Below are 19,657 nucleotides of genomic sequence, written 5' to 3'. Positions count from 1 at the left end.
TTGGCAATATGATTTTTGGAATGTTTATTTTTTTATTATATTTAATATAGGATTAATACTTGATGCATGTGTATAGTTTTATATACCATCAGTGAATAATAGAATGGCACAATTATCATTTGTGTAAGTTAAAAAAATTGAATGATGTTAAAATAAAGGATATTAATTTTATTAAACATAATTAAATATTAATGTATAATTATTTCTTTTTCTTTTGGGTTTTAGATTAGATTTTAGGGTTTTGGATTATGATTTTGGGGTTTGAGGTTTTGGATTTCGAATTTCGTATTTAATTTTTTTTCGTATTTGTTTATGTTTAACTATTATAATTAATATTTATTTTTAAAAAAATATAAAAGTTGTTTGTATTTTAAACCCTTCAATATTTTTTGTTTTATACAAGTGACGATGTGTCGTCTTATTATTAGCTAACAGTGCATAAGATCTATTAACTGACCATGCATCAAATATTTTCTATTTGATATATATTAAAAAATATTAATTAAATTTTTAAAAAAATAAACTATCACGTTTGGATCCCAAATAACTTGAAGATATAATGGTAATTTATAAGTTTATCTTGATTAGATAATAAATAATATTAATGTGTTTTTAATATATTAGAATGATGTTTATTCTTAACAAATATCTACTTTAATGTTAAAATTATTATTTTAAGCTATATTTTTAATCCACAATAAAGACGTTTTAAACTTGTCTTGCACGAAATATATATATATACTCCAAACAGGGGCGAAGCTAAAGTTATTGATAAGGGGTCGAATTTTATATAAAATATACATGTTGAGGGTCAGATTTATTATAAACAATGTATTTTTAAATTTAGGATAATCTCGATCATTAAAATTTAGAAAAAATAAAATAAGTGAAATGCTCGTTTTGTATTAGATATTATAATTATTTAAGCTTATTTTTTTATCTAATTAATATTTAAATACTATTTATATTTAAATATTACAGTTATTAAACTTTATTTTTACCGGTTTAATATTTAAATACTACTTTGTATTGCTTCAATCAGATTAAATTAAAAAAATATTACTAAATTTATCATTAAAATTTATAAAAATTTATAAAAAAAATCAAATTTAAATAAAACTTTAAAAAAACATTGGGAACCACAACTAAATACAAATTTATCTCTTTTTTTAACATTAATTATAATATTAAAAAAAAAACTCAAACAGCCTAAAAGAGTTTACATAATTTGGGGGGTGCCTCCCCCTACTGGTATTTGCCTCTGACTTAGACCTGTCCATAGGCCGGGCCGGGTTTGGGCTCGGAAAAAAATTTCGGCCCGACTCTTAGGCCCGGACTGGCCCAAAATATAGGCCTAAAATTTTGCCCAGGCCCGGCCCAGGAAAAATAATAAGCCCGAGTCCGGCTCGGCCCGGCCCGGCCCGGTTTTTAATAAACACGAAAAAATATTTTAAAAATAAAAAAATAAAAAAATATTTTTAAAGTATTTTAAAATTAAAAAATAAAAATAAAAAATATATATTTATTATATTCGGGTCGGGTCGGGCCGGGCTAGGCCCGAGCAAAAAAAAGTTGAGCCTGACCCATTTTTTAAACGGACCTCGTTTTTTTGCCCAAGCCCATATTTCGGGCCCATATTTTTACCCGAACCCTCTCATATTTCGGGCGGGCCGTCGGGCCAGGCTGGGCCGCCCAGCCCATGGACAGGTCTACTCTGACTCCACGTCGTGTGTTTTCTTTTGTAGAAGTGGTCATAAAATATTATTTTAATCCCATTTTACTCAAAATGGGGTAAAATACCAAAAAAAAGTTCTATTTTTTAAAAATTTATCGAAATGGGCCCAGTATTTTATTATTTACCGGAATGGGCCATTTTACCCAAAATCGCGTCCACATCAGCGCGATGTCAGGGGACGTGTCAGCAAATCGCGTCCACGTCAGCGCGCTTTGCTTACGTGGACACAAATCGCGCCTACGAGGACGCTATTTTCTGACACATCAGCAAAACACGCTGACGTCCACACGATTTGCTGACACATCCCCTGACATCGCGCTGACGTGGACGCAATTTTGGGGAAAATGGCCAATTCCGGTAAATAATAAAATACCGGGCCTATTTCGGTAAATTTTTTAAAAATAGGGCTTTTATGTGTAATTTGCCCCTTTTTTTGGTATTTTGCCCCTAATAATACATATTAATGTATTACTATAATATGTAGCTCAAATTATGTATTGTAGTTAATATTCATAATATTGTTGCTTAAATTGTCAATCCGTCTATACTATTGTACTAATAATATATATTAATGTAATATTGAAGAGTTAATTGATTAAAAAATAAATGCAACAAGTACAAAAAAGATTCAAAATTATTACCAACAAGATTTGAACCAAAATACTAAGGGAAAAGAGCAAGCATCTTAATCAACTAAGCTAAACTAATCAATTGACATATTATAAAAATACTGTTATTATCTTAATTATATTACTTACGTTCTAATGATTTATCGGACCTATTCCATACACGTGTCAAATCAAAAAAAATAATACGACAATTCTGTAAAAAAATCCGGTGTTTACTTCAAATAAATAAGGAAAATAATGATTTGAATGTTTCAGAATTCAATTTTAAACCGAAAAAATCAAAATTTAGAGGCAAAAAAGGATATTTTTCAACGAAAACTGCGGCAAACCCCTTTGGCGGTTTGTCAGCGCGTAAATCTAGAAAAGTTATTCAAAATAAAAAATAATTGTCTGAATCGGACAACCGAGCCAAAAGTTATGGCCTTTCAAAGTTTTTCAAGCTAAAAAACATAAATTGTTCATGAATTATTGCTTCCACGTCAACAAATCGCGCTTACTTGGACGCGATTTGTTGCCACGTAAGTAATCGCGCTAACGTGGACGCGATTTGCCGACACATCCCCTGACATCGCGCTACGTGGACGCGATTTCGGGGAAAATGGCCCATTCCGGTAAATAATAAAATACCGGGCCCATTTCAGTAAATTTTAAAAAAATAAGGATTTTATGTGTAATTTACCCCTCAAAATGTAAGGCATTCAATAAAATACATGCCATGTGCCATGTTTTTATTGATTAATATTGTTGTGATTAAAATATGTCACAAATTTTATCCTCTTCATAAAATTAGAATTTAATTCTTGTAATTTTAATTTTAAGAAATTAGTTTTTTTTTATTTTTTAAATTTAAAAATTCAATTTAATTTGTTAACATTGTTAAAATTATATTGCTAAATTTAAGTTCATTATAATGTTCTTTTTAGTTATATGACTACCAAATGATTTTTTCTTTATATATATTTTAAACAACAAGTTAACAAATTTAGCAAAAAAGAACAGTATTAACAATTAAACTATAAGGAATTTTATTTGGTATATTAACATGAAATCTTTGAACTTTATATTGGAAGATAGAAAATTACCATATGTACTATTTTTTCTATATTTTTTTATTATATGATACGTATCTTCAGTTTAATATTGTGAAATTTTAAGTACTCTTTACGTGCATACGCATGCACGCTTATTTAGATAATGTGGATTAAGATAATATTTAGATTTGTACATTCTTTTACTATCTACAATGAATTCAGAACGAAACCAAGTACTAATTCTTAGTTGTCCATTATTTGGATCTGCTTTATGTAATTCATTATCCACTTCACTTTTTCCTTTATTTTATTTAAATATAAATAATCGAATTCAAAATTTAAAACAAGTTTGCAAGTTGACATTCCTTTTTTTTTATAAATATATATAAAAGTTACAAGACCTGCTGCGGTCGCCACCTATAATCCGTTATAAATCATTGATGATAAATCTTTTATTCTTCTTAATTAGATTAAAAAAATTGATTAATATAATATTTGGTATATTAGATTGATTTCAATGTTTAATTTAGTATTTAAATTCTTTTTTGTCCTAATTTAATACTTAAGTTGACTTCAATAGTTAATTTAGTATCTAAGTTTTTCCAATTTGATATTTGAGTTTTTTTTTGTCTAAATTAAGTACCTAAAATTGGCTTCAATGTTCAATTTGATACCTCTTTTTTTGTTCCAATTAAGTATCATGCTGTTTTTACTAGAGCACACATGTCAAATATCCATTAAGCCACATGATGCCATTTGGTTTAAGTACCAAATTGAATATTGAAACCAAACTTAGGTACCAAATGGGATAAGGGATAAAAATGTCAGATACCAAATTGAATGTTGAAACTAAATTCAGGTATCAAATTATATATATTAACCAAAAAAGAGATCTTGAACTCGACATTGAGCCCAAATCAGAGGCCCATTCTAGATCAATGTGTACTGCTTTCGGGTTAGCTTTGAACTCTCTGGTTTTTGCCGCGCCGAGGATATAAACAAGAAGCAAAAGAAATGAAAGGTTTGAATTTACCGCTCCGAGTCCAACTTTCGTTGATTCTTAAAAAATTACATTAAAGTTGAAGTTTGGAGCAGAAGATTGATCTTCCATTTTCGTCCTTCAAAAAACTAGTTCAAGATCAGGTAAACGTCACCCTTTTTTGTTCATCTACGCCGTTTTTCCCTTTGATTTTGCTCCCTATTTATTATCTGAACTTTTTTACTATCTTTTTCTTTTTTCTTGTTTATACTTAATAATGCGCGTTCAGTAATAAAATCTGCCTTAGAATCCATAGAGAAATGGATAAAACTGCAATTAATCATTAATTTACAAGCAAACAATTGAAAATTTGGAATTCTGCAAATAATAATCACAATATTTATGTACCTAAGTGGAAAAAAGAAGCTATGGAGACGTAGAAGGTTTATCGCAGATACAAACAGAAATGTTAAACCTATTTGCTTAAATAATTTGGATTTTCTGGGAGAATATTACAGTTAAACTGAAACACTTACGCCTGTGAAAATATCTCTGGTCATCTCATCTAGGAGTCCATTAAGCACATACTTCTCCGCATCCCTTACAACATCATCTTTCTCAAGAAATGCAAACATCATGCTGTTCCGACCCTTGTCCCACATACAATTCAGATGAGGTTCCTTGTTGTTCACATCGGCTTCAAGCATTTTTGGTAGATAGTCTTCGAAGGGGGAATTTTCTCTTCGGCCCCTTCTGTATAATTTCAACTTATCGATGTCTTCACTCATTTGCTTGACCAATTCATCCAAAGTTTTCTCCTTGTTTGGAATGATGGTTACCTTTAGAAATGGGTGAACACTTAGCTCCTGTCTTATTCCTTTACTCTTCATTACTTCGTAGCCACAGTCTAAAACGAGCTTGCTCTCTTGTCCTGATGGTTGTGACTGTTTGTATGAAGAATGTTGAGTTTGAAAAGTGCTTCTGCTGTGTTCATAAATAGTCCACTTTTCGTAAGTATCTCATTTGGGTGATTTTCACTCTCTGTCAGTGGCTCTGGCATCTCTGAAGCACAAGTTCTTTGATACTGCGACTGGGGGGTGCAAGGGATTTCTCTACTCTCTTCACGAGTTCCTGAAATGCGATGAACTTTAGCAGATAATCTTCTTCCTTCCTCCCTTCCCAAACCACCCACCTAGCCCGAAACATTAAAAGAAGCATCTGATGCTGCCACTACTATGGACTTAATTGTTAGAAAGATTGGAAGTAAATTAAGGTTTTCTCAAGAGAGCTGGTCCGCTGGATAATATAGATATAGTCAACCTTCTATGATTCAGTCTCCATATATCATAAAACAGGGCACCTTATGCATGGTCATCTATACGTGCTTGTCTCATTGGGCGTGCTAATGAGCATCTATCTCAAAATCATAGAAATTGGTCTAAGCTAATGTTCATAGTCCTTTTTAGTTAAATAAAAGCATTTCATAAAATAATAATGGATAAAGGTCATCTTTTGAAAATGTGAAAATAGGCATTGGGTTCAAATTGTACTTACCATGTAGTGGTTCAGATATGTTGTTCTTAAACTTGAGCTCTTCGGCTTTGCCAAAATCAGGTTCTTGATCTTGCTGTTCTTTTGTAACCAATGGCACTGAATTTTGACACTGCATGAGACGAAGAGAGTTATTTTGGCTCCACCAATAAGTACAAAAGTGGCTTCATCTGATAATTGGTTAAGGGATCTTACATTCTCTCTCCAAGCCAAAGCTTGTAGTTCATTTAGGCTTTGGCATCCATCTTCTAGAGGACTGCACAAAATAGAATTTTTCTGTGCTTCTACACTTTGACTTATTGGATCTAATGATCTGTGGTTCCACTTCTTCAAATCTGCTGGTTTTCATTTGATCTGCTTCGCTTGAGATAGCAAGTTTCTCCTGCCTTGCCTTTTCCATATCTTGTGAAATGGAACTCCCATGTTTATACACATTTATGGTTCTTGCCTTCATTGTTGTTTGCCCTTGAACAGGTTTCTCATCCACAGCAAACAGGTTTTGATCTTTTGCAGATTCAGATTCGATAACTCCTTGAGTGTAATGCTGACCAGAGTTTCTGTCTAATGAACCTTTAATTTTTGAACTGCCAGCCCTGGCTAGGTTTTGGCGGTGCCTGCCACCTGGAAATCCATTTAATTTTGTTACATCAATATGTTTGCTGGGGCCTTTCCTACTAGTTTCTGCTTGTTTCATTTGTGGCTGCTTCTTTTGCAAATTGGTTGCACCTGACATTTGTTTGGAGAATAGTTCATTTCCCTTTTGTTTCTTCCTCTGCAATTTCTGTTCAGTACTTTGTTCTTCCTTCAGTTCTGACTGTTGCTTTTTGCAACGAAGCTCTGATTTTTGGAGCATTTGCACCCCTTGAAATCCATGGTTACTTTGCAGCTTTTGTTGATTGCCTAGGAGAAGCTTGTTAGCATGTCTGCTTTCCCTTTGAGGTATGCATTCGCTATATTCTGGTTTCTCTTGCAATGTAAGTGCAAATTCTGATGTTTTATGCACATGTGGTATCATGTGCTGCATCCCATCCTTGAGAATGAGAACTGGTTTCTTTATGTCAATTCTTTCAATGCCCTTCTTTTCCCTGTACTTTATACTATTCTGTTCGCTCTCCTTTTCCTGGATTTCCTTTCTATTTCCAGAGTTAAGGTTCAAGTGGTTAATGTCACCTTGTTGTTTGTCTACCTTGATCAAGGATTTTCTCAAGCTCGTCACTGGTTTTATGTCTTTGAAGTTCTTTTGTGGTGGTAATTTGTCATGAGCAGCAACTCTTGTGCTGCCATTTCTAGTTGTCAAAGTTTTTCCAGCTTGTGCTGTAACTTTGTCCTGAGTCAATGGAGTCTTGCTGGCTGTTGTTGCCTTTTCTTTTATTGGTGGGAGACGATGAGCCAGCGCTGCAGAATCTTTTGTTCCTTGTTCAGCCTTTGCTGGTGTCTTTGTAACCACTCCTACTACCTTTTGATTTCACGCCACCTTTGTGGTGACCTTTGAATCTATGTTTCTGGTATTTTCATCAAGCCCCATCAGTTTCGCGATTACATTTGAAATTCTTGACTTTCCTTGTTTGAAGTGCACTGAACTGGAGGGGCTTTGTTCTGAGAACGCAGTGTTAGATTTGGTGTCTGGAACATAGCTAACTGATCGCTTGTGAGAATGTGAATTTGAGGAACTCCTTGAATGTCATTATAATTCGAAAATCTTGGCCTTCCCAATTGCATTTGATCAACTATTTTGACAGTGTTCTCATCATCATCTTCATCCTCCTCTAGCAATGTTATCCGACTTTTTCTCTGTGGCCTTATCATGTACTCTGAATCCTCCTGCAGTTTTACAAGCATCCCTAGAGATTCCTCTAAATCCCTTGCTCCTTTTAATAGTTCCCTTCCAATTTCTATCAAATATCTGTCAAAGTTGAGTCCATTAGAGCAGGCTTTGAGGATCTGGTTCAACTTTTTTACACCCCTTGATATTTCTTCAATATGGAGATGTGAGAGAGTAGGTAGTTGGCATCTTGAAGGTTGATGACTATCACACTACTGTTTCTTCTTTCCATCTTTCTGTGACCCAGCTGTTTCCTACCCATGCTATGCAGAAACTGAAAATTGAACTTTTGCCCGAAGACTCTGCTCTTAGCTTTCCTCCATTTTCAATTGCAAAAGCCAGGGCATTGACAGATTTCCTATTTGTTCTGACTTCTGGCCTCTACCAAAAGGAACAATTTGATTCTATACCTTCTCAGTGGTGTCTTCCTGCCTCCACTAGCCATCTTTTGTGTGCTTCCAACTCTAAAACCAGTCTGCATGAAGCCAAACATTTTAACGAAATGAAATAATTAATATGATGCAGGAACCGATCACTACTCTTGATCTTTGGAAACTTACTGTTTTCAGTGTCTTTGATTCCCTGGATGATTTATAGGCTGTCTTGGAGTAAGCATATGCATCTGCTCAAGTGCAACAAAAGGAACAAAGCAAATTATGTTGTGTTGTATGTAAATTTAGGCCTGTAATTTTTAAGTATTGTTTAATGATAATTTTTCTTATAAATTTGGAATTATATGAGTAAAAAAGAGAGTAAATTATAATGTTAAATTGAAAAAAAAATAGGTAAAATAATTGTAGTAATTATAATAATAGTTGATGATAGATAGAAAAAATATTTAAATTAAATAATATTTTTAATAATAGTGATTAAAAAATAATTATTTGAAATTTAATTTTCTTTTTAAAACAAACTTACAAAACATTTTTCATGTGCAATAGTTAAAAAAAAAGGATTAATTTTAAGCGCTTGTTTTACATAATATAAATTTATAAAAAAAAAAAACCATATTATGTTATATCAATTAATTTAATCATTAATCATTCTTTAATGCCATTGTTGTTCAAATATGATTCAATATTACCTTTATTAAAGAAACATGATTTTAATTCTTCATTTTTTATAATTCTCTTATTAATACTAAAAATCTCCATTTGTTACTGTAATTTTTCTTAAATGCTACTTGATTGAATATGCCTAATTACATGGTGCTATTTATAAAGTTAAACTTGAATTTTAATTGGTATATAACTCTAATATTAATTAAATGATAATTAATATGCTTAAAGTTATATTCGAATAATAATTCTATTTTACATTAATAACCACATTTTTTAAAAATAAAGATAACACAACTTTGGTACCATTAAACTTAATAGTTAATATCTTAGAAGTCATCTTTGTCAAGTACACGAACCAATTCAATATTTATAAATCTATATTTATCAAACAATTTAATTATACTCAATAATTAATTTTAAGTCATATATCAAACAATTTTATTACTTAAACTCAATAGTTAAATTTTCAATACTTTATTTTTCAACACTTATATTTTTTTTCAGTTTATCAAATAACACCTAAACTAATATAAATTAATTTCAAATTAAATTTATTAAATGATAATACTTACAAGTTGTATTCATAAAATATAATATTTTATATTATTAATTATTAAATACAAATTATAGTACTTGTTCAGGGTAGGTCGAATATGACAACTAAATTGGTGTAAATACACGATTCAATCTTTTATATGTATACTCGCTATCATTTAAAAACAAAACAAAAATTAAATTTCTCCTTTAAAACGAATCGAATTTTCATCCAAAACTAATTTCATAATGAATGTGGGAGTAATGCCTTCAAATATATCATTTAAACATTAAATAAATTAATTTTAGTATCTTTTACGTCCATTTTATGATTCATATTTGAGGTTTATAATTATCTCTTTCAATAATATTACTTCTAAAAGTCGAATTGTATTGTTTCGTTAGAAATGTAATATATCATATCACTATGTCAATACTTGTTGCTATAAAATAATTTTATTTTTTAATATATTTAATTAATAAACCAACACATTACAAGAATTTATATAAAATAAGTAACGTAAAAAACAATATATATAAAGTTTCAAAACGGTTAATATATAAATATGTTAAAATATACCTAAAATAAAATTCTGTATGTAAATAGTTTTTTTTTTCCGAAAAAGGAACTTATTATCATTAAACTAATTTAAAATATTGTCCGATAGGGGTACTACCTTCCTTGCTGTTAGTTAATATAAAAAGTAAACTACCAAGGAGAATCCTACACGATCAAAATAAATTAATACCTCAAGGGTCTTCAGTAATATACAAGTTAAATTAGAAAGTAAAGCCTAGTGCATTGACACATTTATTTCCTTCTTAAAGGATATATTTGAGTGTGAAAAAAGTTAATATTAAATTTATAAACTCTCACTTAAAATCCAAAGTTAAATCTCAACATTATGTCGATAAGTTTCAATTATCCAAGATCAGTTAGAAGGAACCATGACCCACTTTTTTTAGAGCTTTGGATTGAAGAATAATTAGTATAAATTTAAGTGGGTACAAGGTGGTTTCCAAAACAGTAACTGCTAGAGAAAGGAAAAGAGACTCTTGCCGTTGATCTATTAAATTATGAAATGACCCTTACACATGAAATCGCCTCCTCCCCATTAAAGTCCAGCATCTAGAACCGTCTTTCACTAACAAACAGGCGCTGTTAGCGCCTTCTTTGCCCTTTCTCCTCTACTAACCATAATTCCCTAGGAAAAATGTTTCACTCGAATCCAACCGTTGATCTTGTCAACCACAAAACAATCAAATCCGTCGGATAATCCTATTTTCGTTCCAAAAATATCTGCCCCCCCCCCTCTATTTAACACTTTTCTGACGCGCCTCGATCTACATATCCGCCTCTCTCTCATTGCCGTTTCTTTCAACTCAATCGAAATCTTCAGGTTGTTTGACGAGCGCTTTGTTTTATTCTATCATGGCTTTTCACTGTTTGGTTGGAGTCCACGATTCCCACTTGTTTTTCTCTCACACGATTACAAGAATCGGTTTCTTCTCAGATATCTACTGAGGTAAGTCGATTAATAATTTTCTGTAATTGGTTACTAGCTCGCTTGTTTAGTTTTCATAGATGTTCTAAGCTAGAATTTCGAGCTAATCTTTCTTTTGAAGGTTTCAATAGCTGATGTGTCTGGGTTTAAGTCTATTCTTATCTAAAGAGGCCTATTTATCGTGTTATCGAACTTGGATATCTGCCTTTGGATCTTTGTCTAAGCGTGAGGTGTTAAGCTTGAATCCTTATTTTCTTTGCCTATGTTTTGATTTCTTAATTGCTTACTCTGGTTCTTTGGTGTTTTCAGATCTGGATACATCGTCCAGATTCGGTTTTAAGGTTGGGGAATTGATTTGCTGATTTTGGTGCTTGATGCGATCTGTTTGTTGCTGCTTTGGTGATCGACGACGTATGTGGGGCGAATGCATTTGGAGCAAGAATAGTTTGCAAAAGGGTTTGCGGATGTTTGTTAGGTTTTGAATTATTCCTTGATTTAACTTTGGTCTGTTTTACCAATCTCAGTATTGTAGATTGATGAGGTAGTCTTTGTTTTGTTATATGGAGCTCCTTTTGTAGTCTTATTAGGCTGTAGTTGCTATTAGAGTCGAAGGATCGAGAGTGTGAAATTAACATAAGAGGTGAAAATTTTGAGGGAAAAGAAACAGTGATTGATTTTGGTGTTATCAGACCTTTGCCATGACAGGTGCGCTTGCATGGCAGCTCATAAACCCTAATAAAATTTGAATTTTCTTTGTTTTTAAGGGGGGGAGATGGCACGGGATATATAAAATTTTATTTTCCCCCTGCTCTCCCCCCTTTGTGTCTTGGCTTTATTGTCTCTTCTAATTTTCTCCTGCATCTCCGGTTGCCTATTTGTGATCCGTTCTTTTATGTAAATCCATGCATTACGGCTCGCAATTGAAGCATGCCCATTTGATAGACTGCAATTGCAACTGCAACGAACAAGGTACATTCCTTCATTTCAATTTTAACCCAAAATGTTCAATGCTATTTATACACTATTTTAATAACATCATCCCCCATGTCATTCCTGGTTTTGAGTTGATACCGACTTTTAATTATTACCGTTTTACATCTCTATATAGACGATAGTTGTGTTTATCTCACTGCTACGCTTTTCACCAAAATCATACCGCATGTCCTTCCTGGTTCTCGTTTTATTAATATCTCTAATGCGATAGTTGTGTTTATATCAGTGCTATGCTTTTCATACTTTCAAATGTTCTTATTTATATATGATTGTAAATTGAAGTTAAATAAATGCTCCTGTGAATTGTGGTGATGTAATCAGTATAGATGCTACTTCAGCATGTAGTTACTACCTTTTGATTGAACATGAACTTAAAGTGAATGTTTTTTATTATAACCCATGGGTGTTAGTCCTCTACTGTCTAGAATTCTCAGTATTTTGTTGTAAGAGAAGTGGCATTGGTCCATTGTAAATTGTTAGGAAGACTGGGCCTTCTTATTTTAGCATTCCTGGTTATGGATCAATATATTAGTTCATAAGTTGTATGCTTCATTGATCCAACTAATGGCTTCCTCTGCAATCGAGGCTGTGGCAACTTTATATTGATGGTGAAGCAGTTTAGAGGTTTTTAGATTCTCCTGCTTCCTAATCCCCTTTGGAAGGTGAGCAACTTCTTGGATCTTTATTTTTGTTTTACATTAGCTATCTGTTGATGGCATATGTATTAACTAGTTGAGTTGACTATGAGATAGACTCAGCAAGCTCATTTCCAGAGGAAAAGAAGCTTGCTCCAAATATTGTTAATTTGGTGAATCCTTTTTTGATATCTAGTCCACAACTCTACATCATTAGAAGCATCAAACCATACGACTTGAATAAACCTTTTCTAAAAAGGTTCTGTTGATATCTTGGTTCACTTTTGAACTTCAAAGACACTGGTAATATGTACAAGTCTGTTTCCTCTTGTGTTTTTTATGTTTTAAGTTTCACGATTTGTCTAATCATGTTGGGGACTTAGCATGACATTTTCGGACAATATAACTTTAGGATTGCTGACGGCAAAAAACTTCGGCAGTGTTAACACCAATGCTATATGTAACCAAAGTTCATCCTACACTGCAGTCAGACATGGAAATCGACAGGTTTGTAATAATGTTCTTTTGAGTTATCTGGAACTTCTCCATCTTTTACTCCAATTTCAACTTATAAGTACTATTTTGTTTTGTTCTTTTTGTTGTAGACTGATATTCTTTAATGCTGCCTTTATTAAAGTTGACATTGAAGTCATCGACATAACCGTATTTTCTTTATCCCATTTGTTATTTTTCGTTTGTTATGATAAAATGGTGGTAAGGGCGAAAAAAACTTGATAAGAAAGGACCATTTTACTTATAATTTGTGGAATGGCTTAAGTTTCAACTTGTTTGTTGGTAGGTTGTCCAGTGGCTTATTGTATGCGAGTCACTTGTTTGTATTGGTTTAAGTCTGGTGTAGGCTGAAAGGCTCAATTTTTGGGGCCTTATATTTAACTAACTTGCATGTCTTATGGGCTATTAGGTGTTGTAGGAATTCGGCCGTACATCTGTCGTCCTTAATATGGATCCATAAGCTCAAAATCGGCAGAGCGCTCAAACATTGTTGTTTGGGAGGCTGGTGGTTCGAATCCACCTGGATCCTTAATTTCTTATGGTTTTAATTCCAACTTTTGATGAGAGATATACATGCAAAAATAATCGATTGATCTAAAAATAACAAAATAAAGACGAAATCAGGTTTATCTTTTCGTCAAACCGCATGATTTTTGAATAAATGTTTTTTGTTTCAACACAATAACATGCTGTTTTAATAAATTGTGTCCAACAAACAAAAATGTAGGGGTGAATGTGAAGAAACTTGGAATTAATTGAGTTCACTAGAATTTTAATTTAATTTGATATTTTTTCGAATCAAGTCGAGTGAAATCAAATTAGAGTTGAATTGAGTGAAATTGTTCGAGTTAATTTAAAAAATTTTAAAAATTTAAAAATGTCAAATTAAAATCTTATTACAATATGACTAATTCTATGTTCAATAGGTGAAATAAAATTTGAGTTGATTTTTTTTTGTAATTTTGGTTAAGAGAGACCTATTTACTCATAATCAAATAGATATTTACTCAAATCTATTATTTATCTGACATGGGCTACATGAGCCCCCAATAGTTTACCGGATAAATTGAAAAGCCAGGCATCCAAACCAAACCGGTGGTTTCTTGGTCATGACCGGCTAAAGTTAAATTTTCATTAAAGAGCGTTTCTACGGGGTAGAACCTCCTCAGGGAATATAAGATTTTCATGAGGCTGATCTTGAGCCGCCATCCAAACACGAATACCTTCGTTTAAAAGAATATTTTTAGTGTAGAAAGTCTCAAAATTAGAATTTAAGTAATTTGAGTTGTTTGTATTATAAAATTAAACTCGACTCAAACTCTAAACTTATTATTATTTTTTCAAATCAAAATCTATTATAAGAACAATAGGTTATGGTAAAATTTAAAACGTTATCTCTAATTTTAATGCTTCACGTTTATCATTTGAGCTCTGAGAGAAGTAATAAGATTGCAAAGCGACATTGATACTCCTGGAATGGCGTGGAAAATCTAAGGCCAAGGACAAGCAGAAAAATCCATAAAGAAGAAAAAGAGAAGCTTGCACGGATGAATTGACAGGCCACGTGTTTATGGAGACTTTTCCTTTTGGAAAGCCATTAGTCTAGTCTGTGGCGGCCGACTATCCATTTTCAATCCCGATTTGCTGTTTCCATTGTATTTATTTTCCACTCTTGCTTTCCATTCTGTCCACTATGTAATAATGGTTGACATTGTTTCCCTTTATGTCTGAATCATTTCCTTGTTTACTAAAAAGCTTAATGCATTAGTTATGCTATTTCCCACAAAACGACGACAAAATGTGGCCGTAGCACTTTCTCAACACCCGAAAAGAAAGAAGCTAAAGCCATAAAAGTTGGCTAATCAAGATCCGATCATTTAAACTTTTAACTTTCAATCTTCCTGTTGGATTAGCTACCTGCTCGTGTTTTAGAAGCCCATGCCACTTTCTTGATCAAACATCCACCCGTCTCTTTTTCCTTTCCCTTTCTCTCTATAGCAGAACAGAGTCTTTGCCCTGTTTCTTTTCACAGGCCACTACTGAAGCACAGCTATTGGGTTTTCTTTTTTGTTAGGTTTTCTCCCCCGCATATTTGACTGCGTTTTTTTTTCTTTGTATTCATTGATCTATATTTCATTTCCTTTCTCTTTCGATATTTACATTTTTTAATAACGCAGAAGCTTTTCTGGGTTATTATTTGTTGGAGTTAACTCTTACATGTTTTCTATTACAAAAATAAAGCTTTTATTATGTTGATGGAACAAGCACTAGGCTTTTGCCAAACTAGTTGAACTACTACTGGGGAGTGAGTAAAGACTAGGACAAGCCAAGCGTTTATTGTTACTAGTTAGGACGGTGTAAAAGGCATCATCTTTTCCTCCCTCCTTTATGACGTGTGGGCGTTATGGAATAAAGAATCTTATACTTATTTTCTTCCATTTAAATTAAAACTCAGTTGCTATTCCGTTTTATGAGATCAGAATTCATCAGATGTTATTCTGTCTTCTTCTGAAAGTTTGTAGCAGTTTGTTGAATCATGCTTCTTCCGTTGATTTAACTTTGTAAATTGCGTGAACAAGTCTAAACCTTTACTGCTTTTTATACGAATGCAAGTTAACTTTCGAGGAATCGATCCATAAGGAAAAGGCTAGTTAATGGTGATTTTGATGTCAACAGATCTGATGGAATAAAATGAAACCTGGTGGGTGGGTCTTCTCAGGCGTGGTGCCCCAGGCCTCATCCGTGCATGTGATTTTGCAGCACTATCTTCTGTTCCCCTAATTTTTTTTCCATTATAGCATCTAATACCAGGTCCAGGCACTTCGCAATGTTCATCTCATTTCAATGACATAGCTGCAGCTGTAATTCATTGCTGATTCTTGTGATCCAGGCATGCATGCTCTGTTAGCGGCTTGACTTGCAGTCTTGAAGGTGTTATCTTTGGTAAAGTTTGCTTTCTTTTTTTACTTTATTGTGGGTGAATATTACAATGAAGTTATTGATTTCTTGCTCTATTTTTTTTTTATGTGTTCCTTCTTAGACTGTAACTGTCTGGTTATTTTTGGGTGGGGAGGAACTGGAAGCATATTTTCTCTGCAATTTCTTTCACTGCTAAGTTGAATAGGTTAATTTCTCCTTTCTCAAATATTTTATTATTATTATTATTATTTACTTTGGAAAGCAGATTACCAGCCATTTCAGTTGATTAATTCCGAATAATAGGTCCCAAATCTTACGCAACGTAATGCTGGTTGACCTAGGTTGTTAGATTCTAGTATTAGTCACAATGTTTAGTAGATGGAGCAATTCACATCACAACAAGGAGAATGATTCTTTGCAGCAAGAATCCAAGGTAATAAAGTTGGACCAATTAGTGAGTTATTTAATTTATGGGAAAACCTTTGAGCTGTCTACTCAAAATTTTTTTTACTCAGTCTTTAGATTGTGCTTGCTAGTTGGTTAATAGTTGCTGTAATGCGGAAATACAATCAGATCAAGGAGCTTCGAGCTGCAATCGGACCACTGTCTGGTCGAAGTTTGAAATATTGTACTGATGCCTGCTTGAGGAGATACTTGGAGGCAAGAAACTGGAATGCTGATAAATCGAAGAAAATGCTGGAAGAGACCCTAAAATGGAGATCCACCTATAAGCCTGAGGAAATACGTTGGGTAAGCTATTACGTTCAATGTTCATAAAGAGAGTTAAATATTGGTGAATGGTGATTGACTGATATAATAGTAATGAATAGCTCGTGTTTAAGAATATATTTTGCCTAACCGAATTTGATGTTTGGTTGCAGCACGAAGTTGCAGTGGAAGGCGAGACTGGAAAAGTATACAGGGCAAGCTTTCATGACCGACATGGTAGAACAGTTCTTATACTGCGACCAGGAAAGCAGGTAATAGGTTTAAACTTGAACGAAAACCAAAAACACTTTAGTTACTAACATGGACAGAAATGTTGCAGAACACCACATCGTTGGACAATCAGCTTCGCCATTTGGTGTATCTGATAGAGAATGCAATCCTAAACCTTCCAGAGACCCAAGAACAGATGGCATGGTTGATAGACTTTACTGGGTGGACATTGAGCACGAGCGTGCCCATCAAGTCGGCTCGCGACACGATTAATCTATTACAAAACCACTACCCCGAGAGGTTGGCTATAGCATTTCTCTACAATCCCCCAAGAATTTTTGAAGCATTCTGGAAGGTTTGAGTTCTGTCCACTTAACAACTTTCCTTTTCGTATTTTTGTGTATGTTAGAGGATGCCAAGGTTGAACCCTGTTTTTTGAAAACTAAAACTCCAGCGTTCTCCCTTTAATGTCTTTGGACATTACTATTTATGCTTAGTCATGTTTAATAATTGCTTAAACCAAGGTTTGTGAAGCTAAATGAGATGATATTGATGCATTGCACTATAAATTGCAGCTCATACTGATTGATCTATTCACAAATAGTAATCAACTTGCTTTGCTTTCGTTTTTTGCAGATTGTTAAGTACTTCATGGATGCAAAAACCTTCCAAAAGGTGAAGTTTGTGTACCCTAAGAATACAGAGAGCGTGGAGCTGATGAGATCGTATTTTGACGAGGAAAATCTACCGACCGAATTTGGAGGAAAGGCTGTATTGGAGTACAACCATGAAGAATTCTCGAAACAGATGAACCAGGATGATATCAAGTCTGCCAATTTGTGGGGATTTGATGATAAACTCCAATGTATTGGCAACGGGCACTCTGGATCCGATGTTGCTCCAGAGCCAGTCTGCCTTGTACCATCAGCCAGTTGATCTACCTGCCTTATGCCAATTATGTAGGAATAAAATTCATATATACATATCTATATTGTCTATGCAACTGAAGAAGCTGCAGGTAGGAAGCAGTGAAATGTCCTTTTTGACTAACAGGGGCTACCCCTGCGAGTGATGCATGGGGATTATTTTCTGTCATTCCCCCGATGATGTACGGTACCTGCCACCGCCTTTACTCTCCTATATCTAGTAAAGAGAAACATGCATGTGAGATGCCTACAAGGAAGTTGCCAAATCCAAACCTAACACGTAAAACATAGTAAGATTTTGTGAATTTGATTCTGTCCCAAAAAAGCATGAAATTCTGCTACAAGAAGAAAAACGAGCCACTACAAAGTAAGCCCACAGCAGGTTGGAGATGCAAATAAGCTTTGATGGCTGAAGTTTAGGGTCTAAAAGGAATCAAGGTTTAAGCCTTGAGGCTCATCCATGAAATTCAGTTCAGTGTGATTTATGATAGTACTTGAATTTGATAATGATGTATTGAAAAATAACTCGGTGGTGCAACGTTTTCAATGGGCGAGCTCATAATTGCATATGTAGTAGGACAATTTTCATTTTCACCCGTCTTTAATTAAATTAATAATAAGTAGAAAAATAAACAAATACATATGTATTTTTTATAATTAAAAGTGATTTTATTCATTTTACGGTTTCAGTCTAATCTTATCCTGGTTGGAGGTAAACCCTTCAAACAATGTCAAATTTAAGATTTGAACCTAATCCAAATGTTTTCCCAAAATAAATATTTTAGAGCTCTTTTATAAAAATATATTTTTTAGTTAGTTTAAATTAATGATCTAAATAATAAATAAAAGAGTCTAATTTTTGTATATCATTTAAAGTGAGAAATATTATAAAAGAAATCTTTTTTTTTTACTTAATTGACTGGATTTATAAAAAGAGTCACCCTAGGTCATTTAGCACAAGAATCTTAGAAGGTTTCTGAAGAACGTCGCATAATCAGTTACGAAGAAAATTGTTCAATCGACAAAAAACTTTTGTTCAATTGAAAAAAAAAAGGGACTAAACCTCAATCCTATTTAATCGAAAAAAAAGAGATTAAACTCGATTTTAAAATCAAGTTTAGAAGGCCTTTGAAATATCAAATTATAACAAAAGAATATAAAATTTATTCTTCAAGATCAAGTCTAAAAAGTCGTTGAAGCAAAGTCATGTATGCAACATCAAATCTTAAAAACGCCTGGATCCAGACTCTCTCCATACTTGATCAAGCCCTGACAACCTTTTAAGTAGACTTGTTTAATTCAATATCAAGTCTAAAAGACATTTGAATGTAAATTAAATCAAATTCTCAAACAAGTATCACTCTAATCTCAAGTCTCGATAACTCTTAAATAAAATTAAATCTAAATGACTTTTAAATGGAAATTCAGTTAAAGAAAAGAATCAAAATAAAATTAGTTCTAAGTTTTAAAATATTATTTGAAATTAATAATATATGTGAAAACATATCCAAGGCATGCTCTACCCAAATCCAATATTTTGTGTTGAATTATTGACAAATATAGGCTTGTCTTCACTCTTCAATTTCAATTCCAATGTATAACAATTAACAACCTCTACCGATCGGGAAATCTCTTTTTAGTTTTTAATATCTTATTAGGAAAAACATATTTTTTATACGCTTAAATTATAAAATACTATTTAAATTGGCTTTTATTTTTTAAAACTGGTTTTTATTTTTTTATTTAAAAAAAAAATTTAACCAATCATATGACGGTTTTAAATTAAAATTAAATTAAAAGAATTAAACTAACAGTTGAGATAATTTAGGTGACGGAGTATGATTTAGATCCTAACTTAAAAAAGGTATGATTTAAATTATGATGT

At 32.9% G+C, this 19,657-nt stretch overlaps 1 protein-coding gene and 1 pseudogene across 19 annotated transcripts; one reads left to right on the top strand and one right to left on the bottom strand.

The window, feature by feature from the left end:
* The first annotated feature begins 4,380 nt into the window (after nucleotides 1-4,380).
* LOC107905421 (phosphatidylinositol transfer protein 3) lies at nucleotides 4,381-18,435 on the top strand. 19 transcript variants are annotated; one of them, XM_041094083.1, is made up of 9 exons: nucleotides 6,265-6,864; nucleotides 15,665-15,799; nucleotides 15,879-15,931; nucleotides 16,029-16,112; nucleotides 16,249-16,340; nucleotides 16,481-16,657; nucleotides 16,789-16,887; nucleotides 16,956-17,201; nucleotides 17,483-18,435. In XM_041094083.1, the coding sequence occupies exons 5-9, from the start codon at nucleotides 16,275-16,277 to the stop codon at nucleotides 17,780-17,782; spliced, it is 888 nt and encodes a 295-aa protein (XP_040950017.1). In that variant the 5' UTR covers nucleotides 6,265-6,864; nucleotides 15,665-15,799; nucleotides 15,879-15,931; nucleotides 16,029-16,112; nucleotides 16,249-16,274; the 3' UTR covers nucleotides 17,783-18,435. The 19 variants fall into 19 exon arrangements, with proteins under 19 accessions (XP_040950026.1, XP_016687556.2, XP_040950017.1 ...); XM_041094089.1 differs by lacking the exon at nucleotides 6,265-6,864 and adding an exon at nucleotides 14,741-15,057; XM_041094086.1 differs by lacking the exon at nucleotides 6,265-6,864 and adding an exon at nucleotides 14,741-15,062 and having other exon boundaries at nucleotides 15,879-15,919.
* LOC121217100 (uncharacterized) lies at nucleotides 4,686-11,168 on the bottom strand (annotated as a pseudogene).
* Nucleotides 18,436-19,657: the final 1,222 nt, after the last annotated feature.

This window comes from Gossypium hirsutum, chromosome D05 (genome assembly GCF_007990345.1).
Source record: "Gossypium hirsutum isolate 1008001.06 chromosome D05, Gossypium_hirsutum_v2.1, whole genome shotgun sequence".
NCBI classification, from domain to species: Eukaryota; Viridiplantae; Streptophyta; class Magnoliopsida; order Malvales; family Malvaceae; genus Gossypium; species Gossypium hirsutum.
Note: the sequence above shows the minus strand (reverse complement) of the source record. Positions and strands in the feature narration are given on the sequence as shown.

Excerpts from the sequence above, each read along its gene's own strand:
- LOC107905421 (XM_041094092.1), top strand. The coding sequence starts at position 16,275 with ATGTTTAGTAGATGGAGCAATTCACATCACAACAAGGAGAATGATTCT. Across the intron at positions 16,888-16,955 it reads TACTGCGACCAGGAAAGCAG|AACACCACATCGTTGGACAA; the intron begins GTAATAGGTTTA and ends GAAATGTTGCAG. Across the intron at positions 17,202-17,482 it reads TTTTTGAAGCATTCTGGAAG|ATTGTTAAGTACTTCATGGA; the intron begins GTTTGAGTTCTG and ends CGTTTTTTGCAG.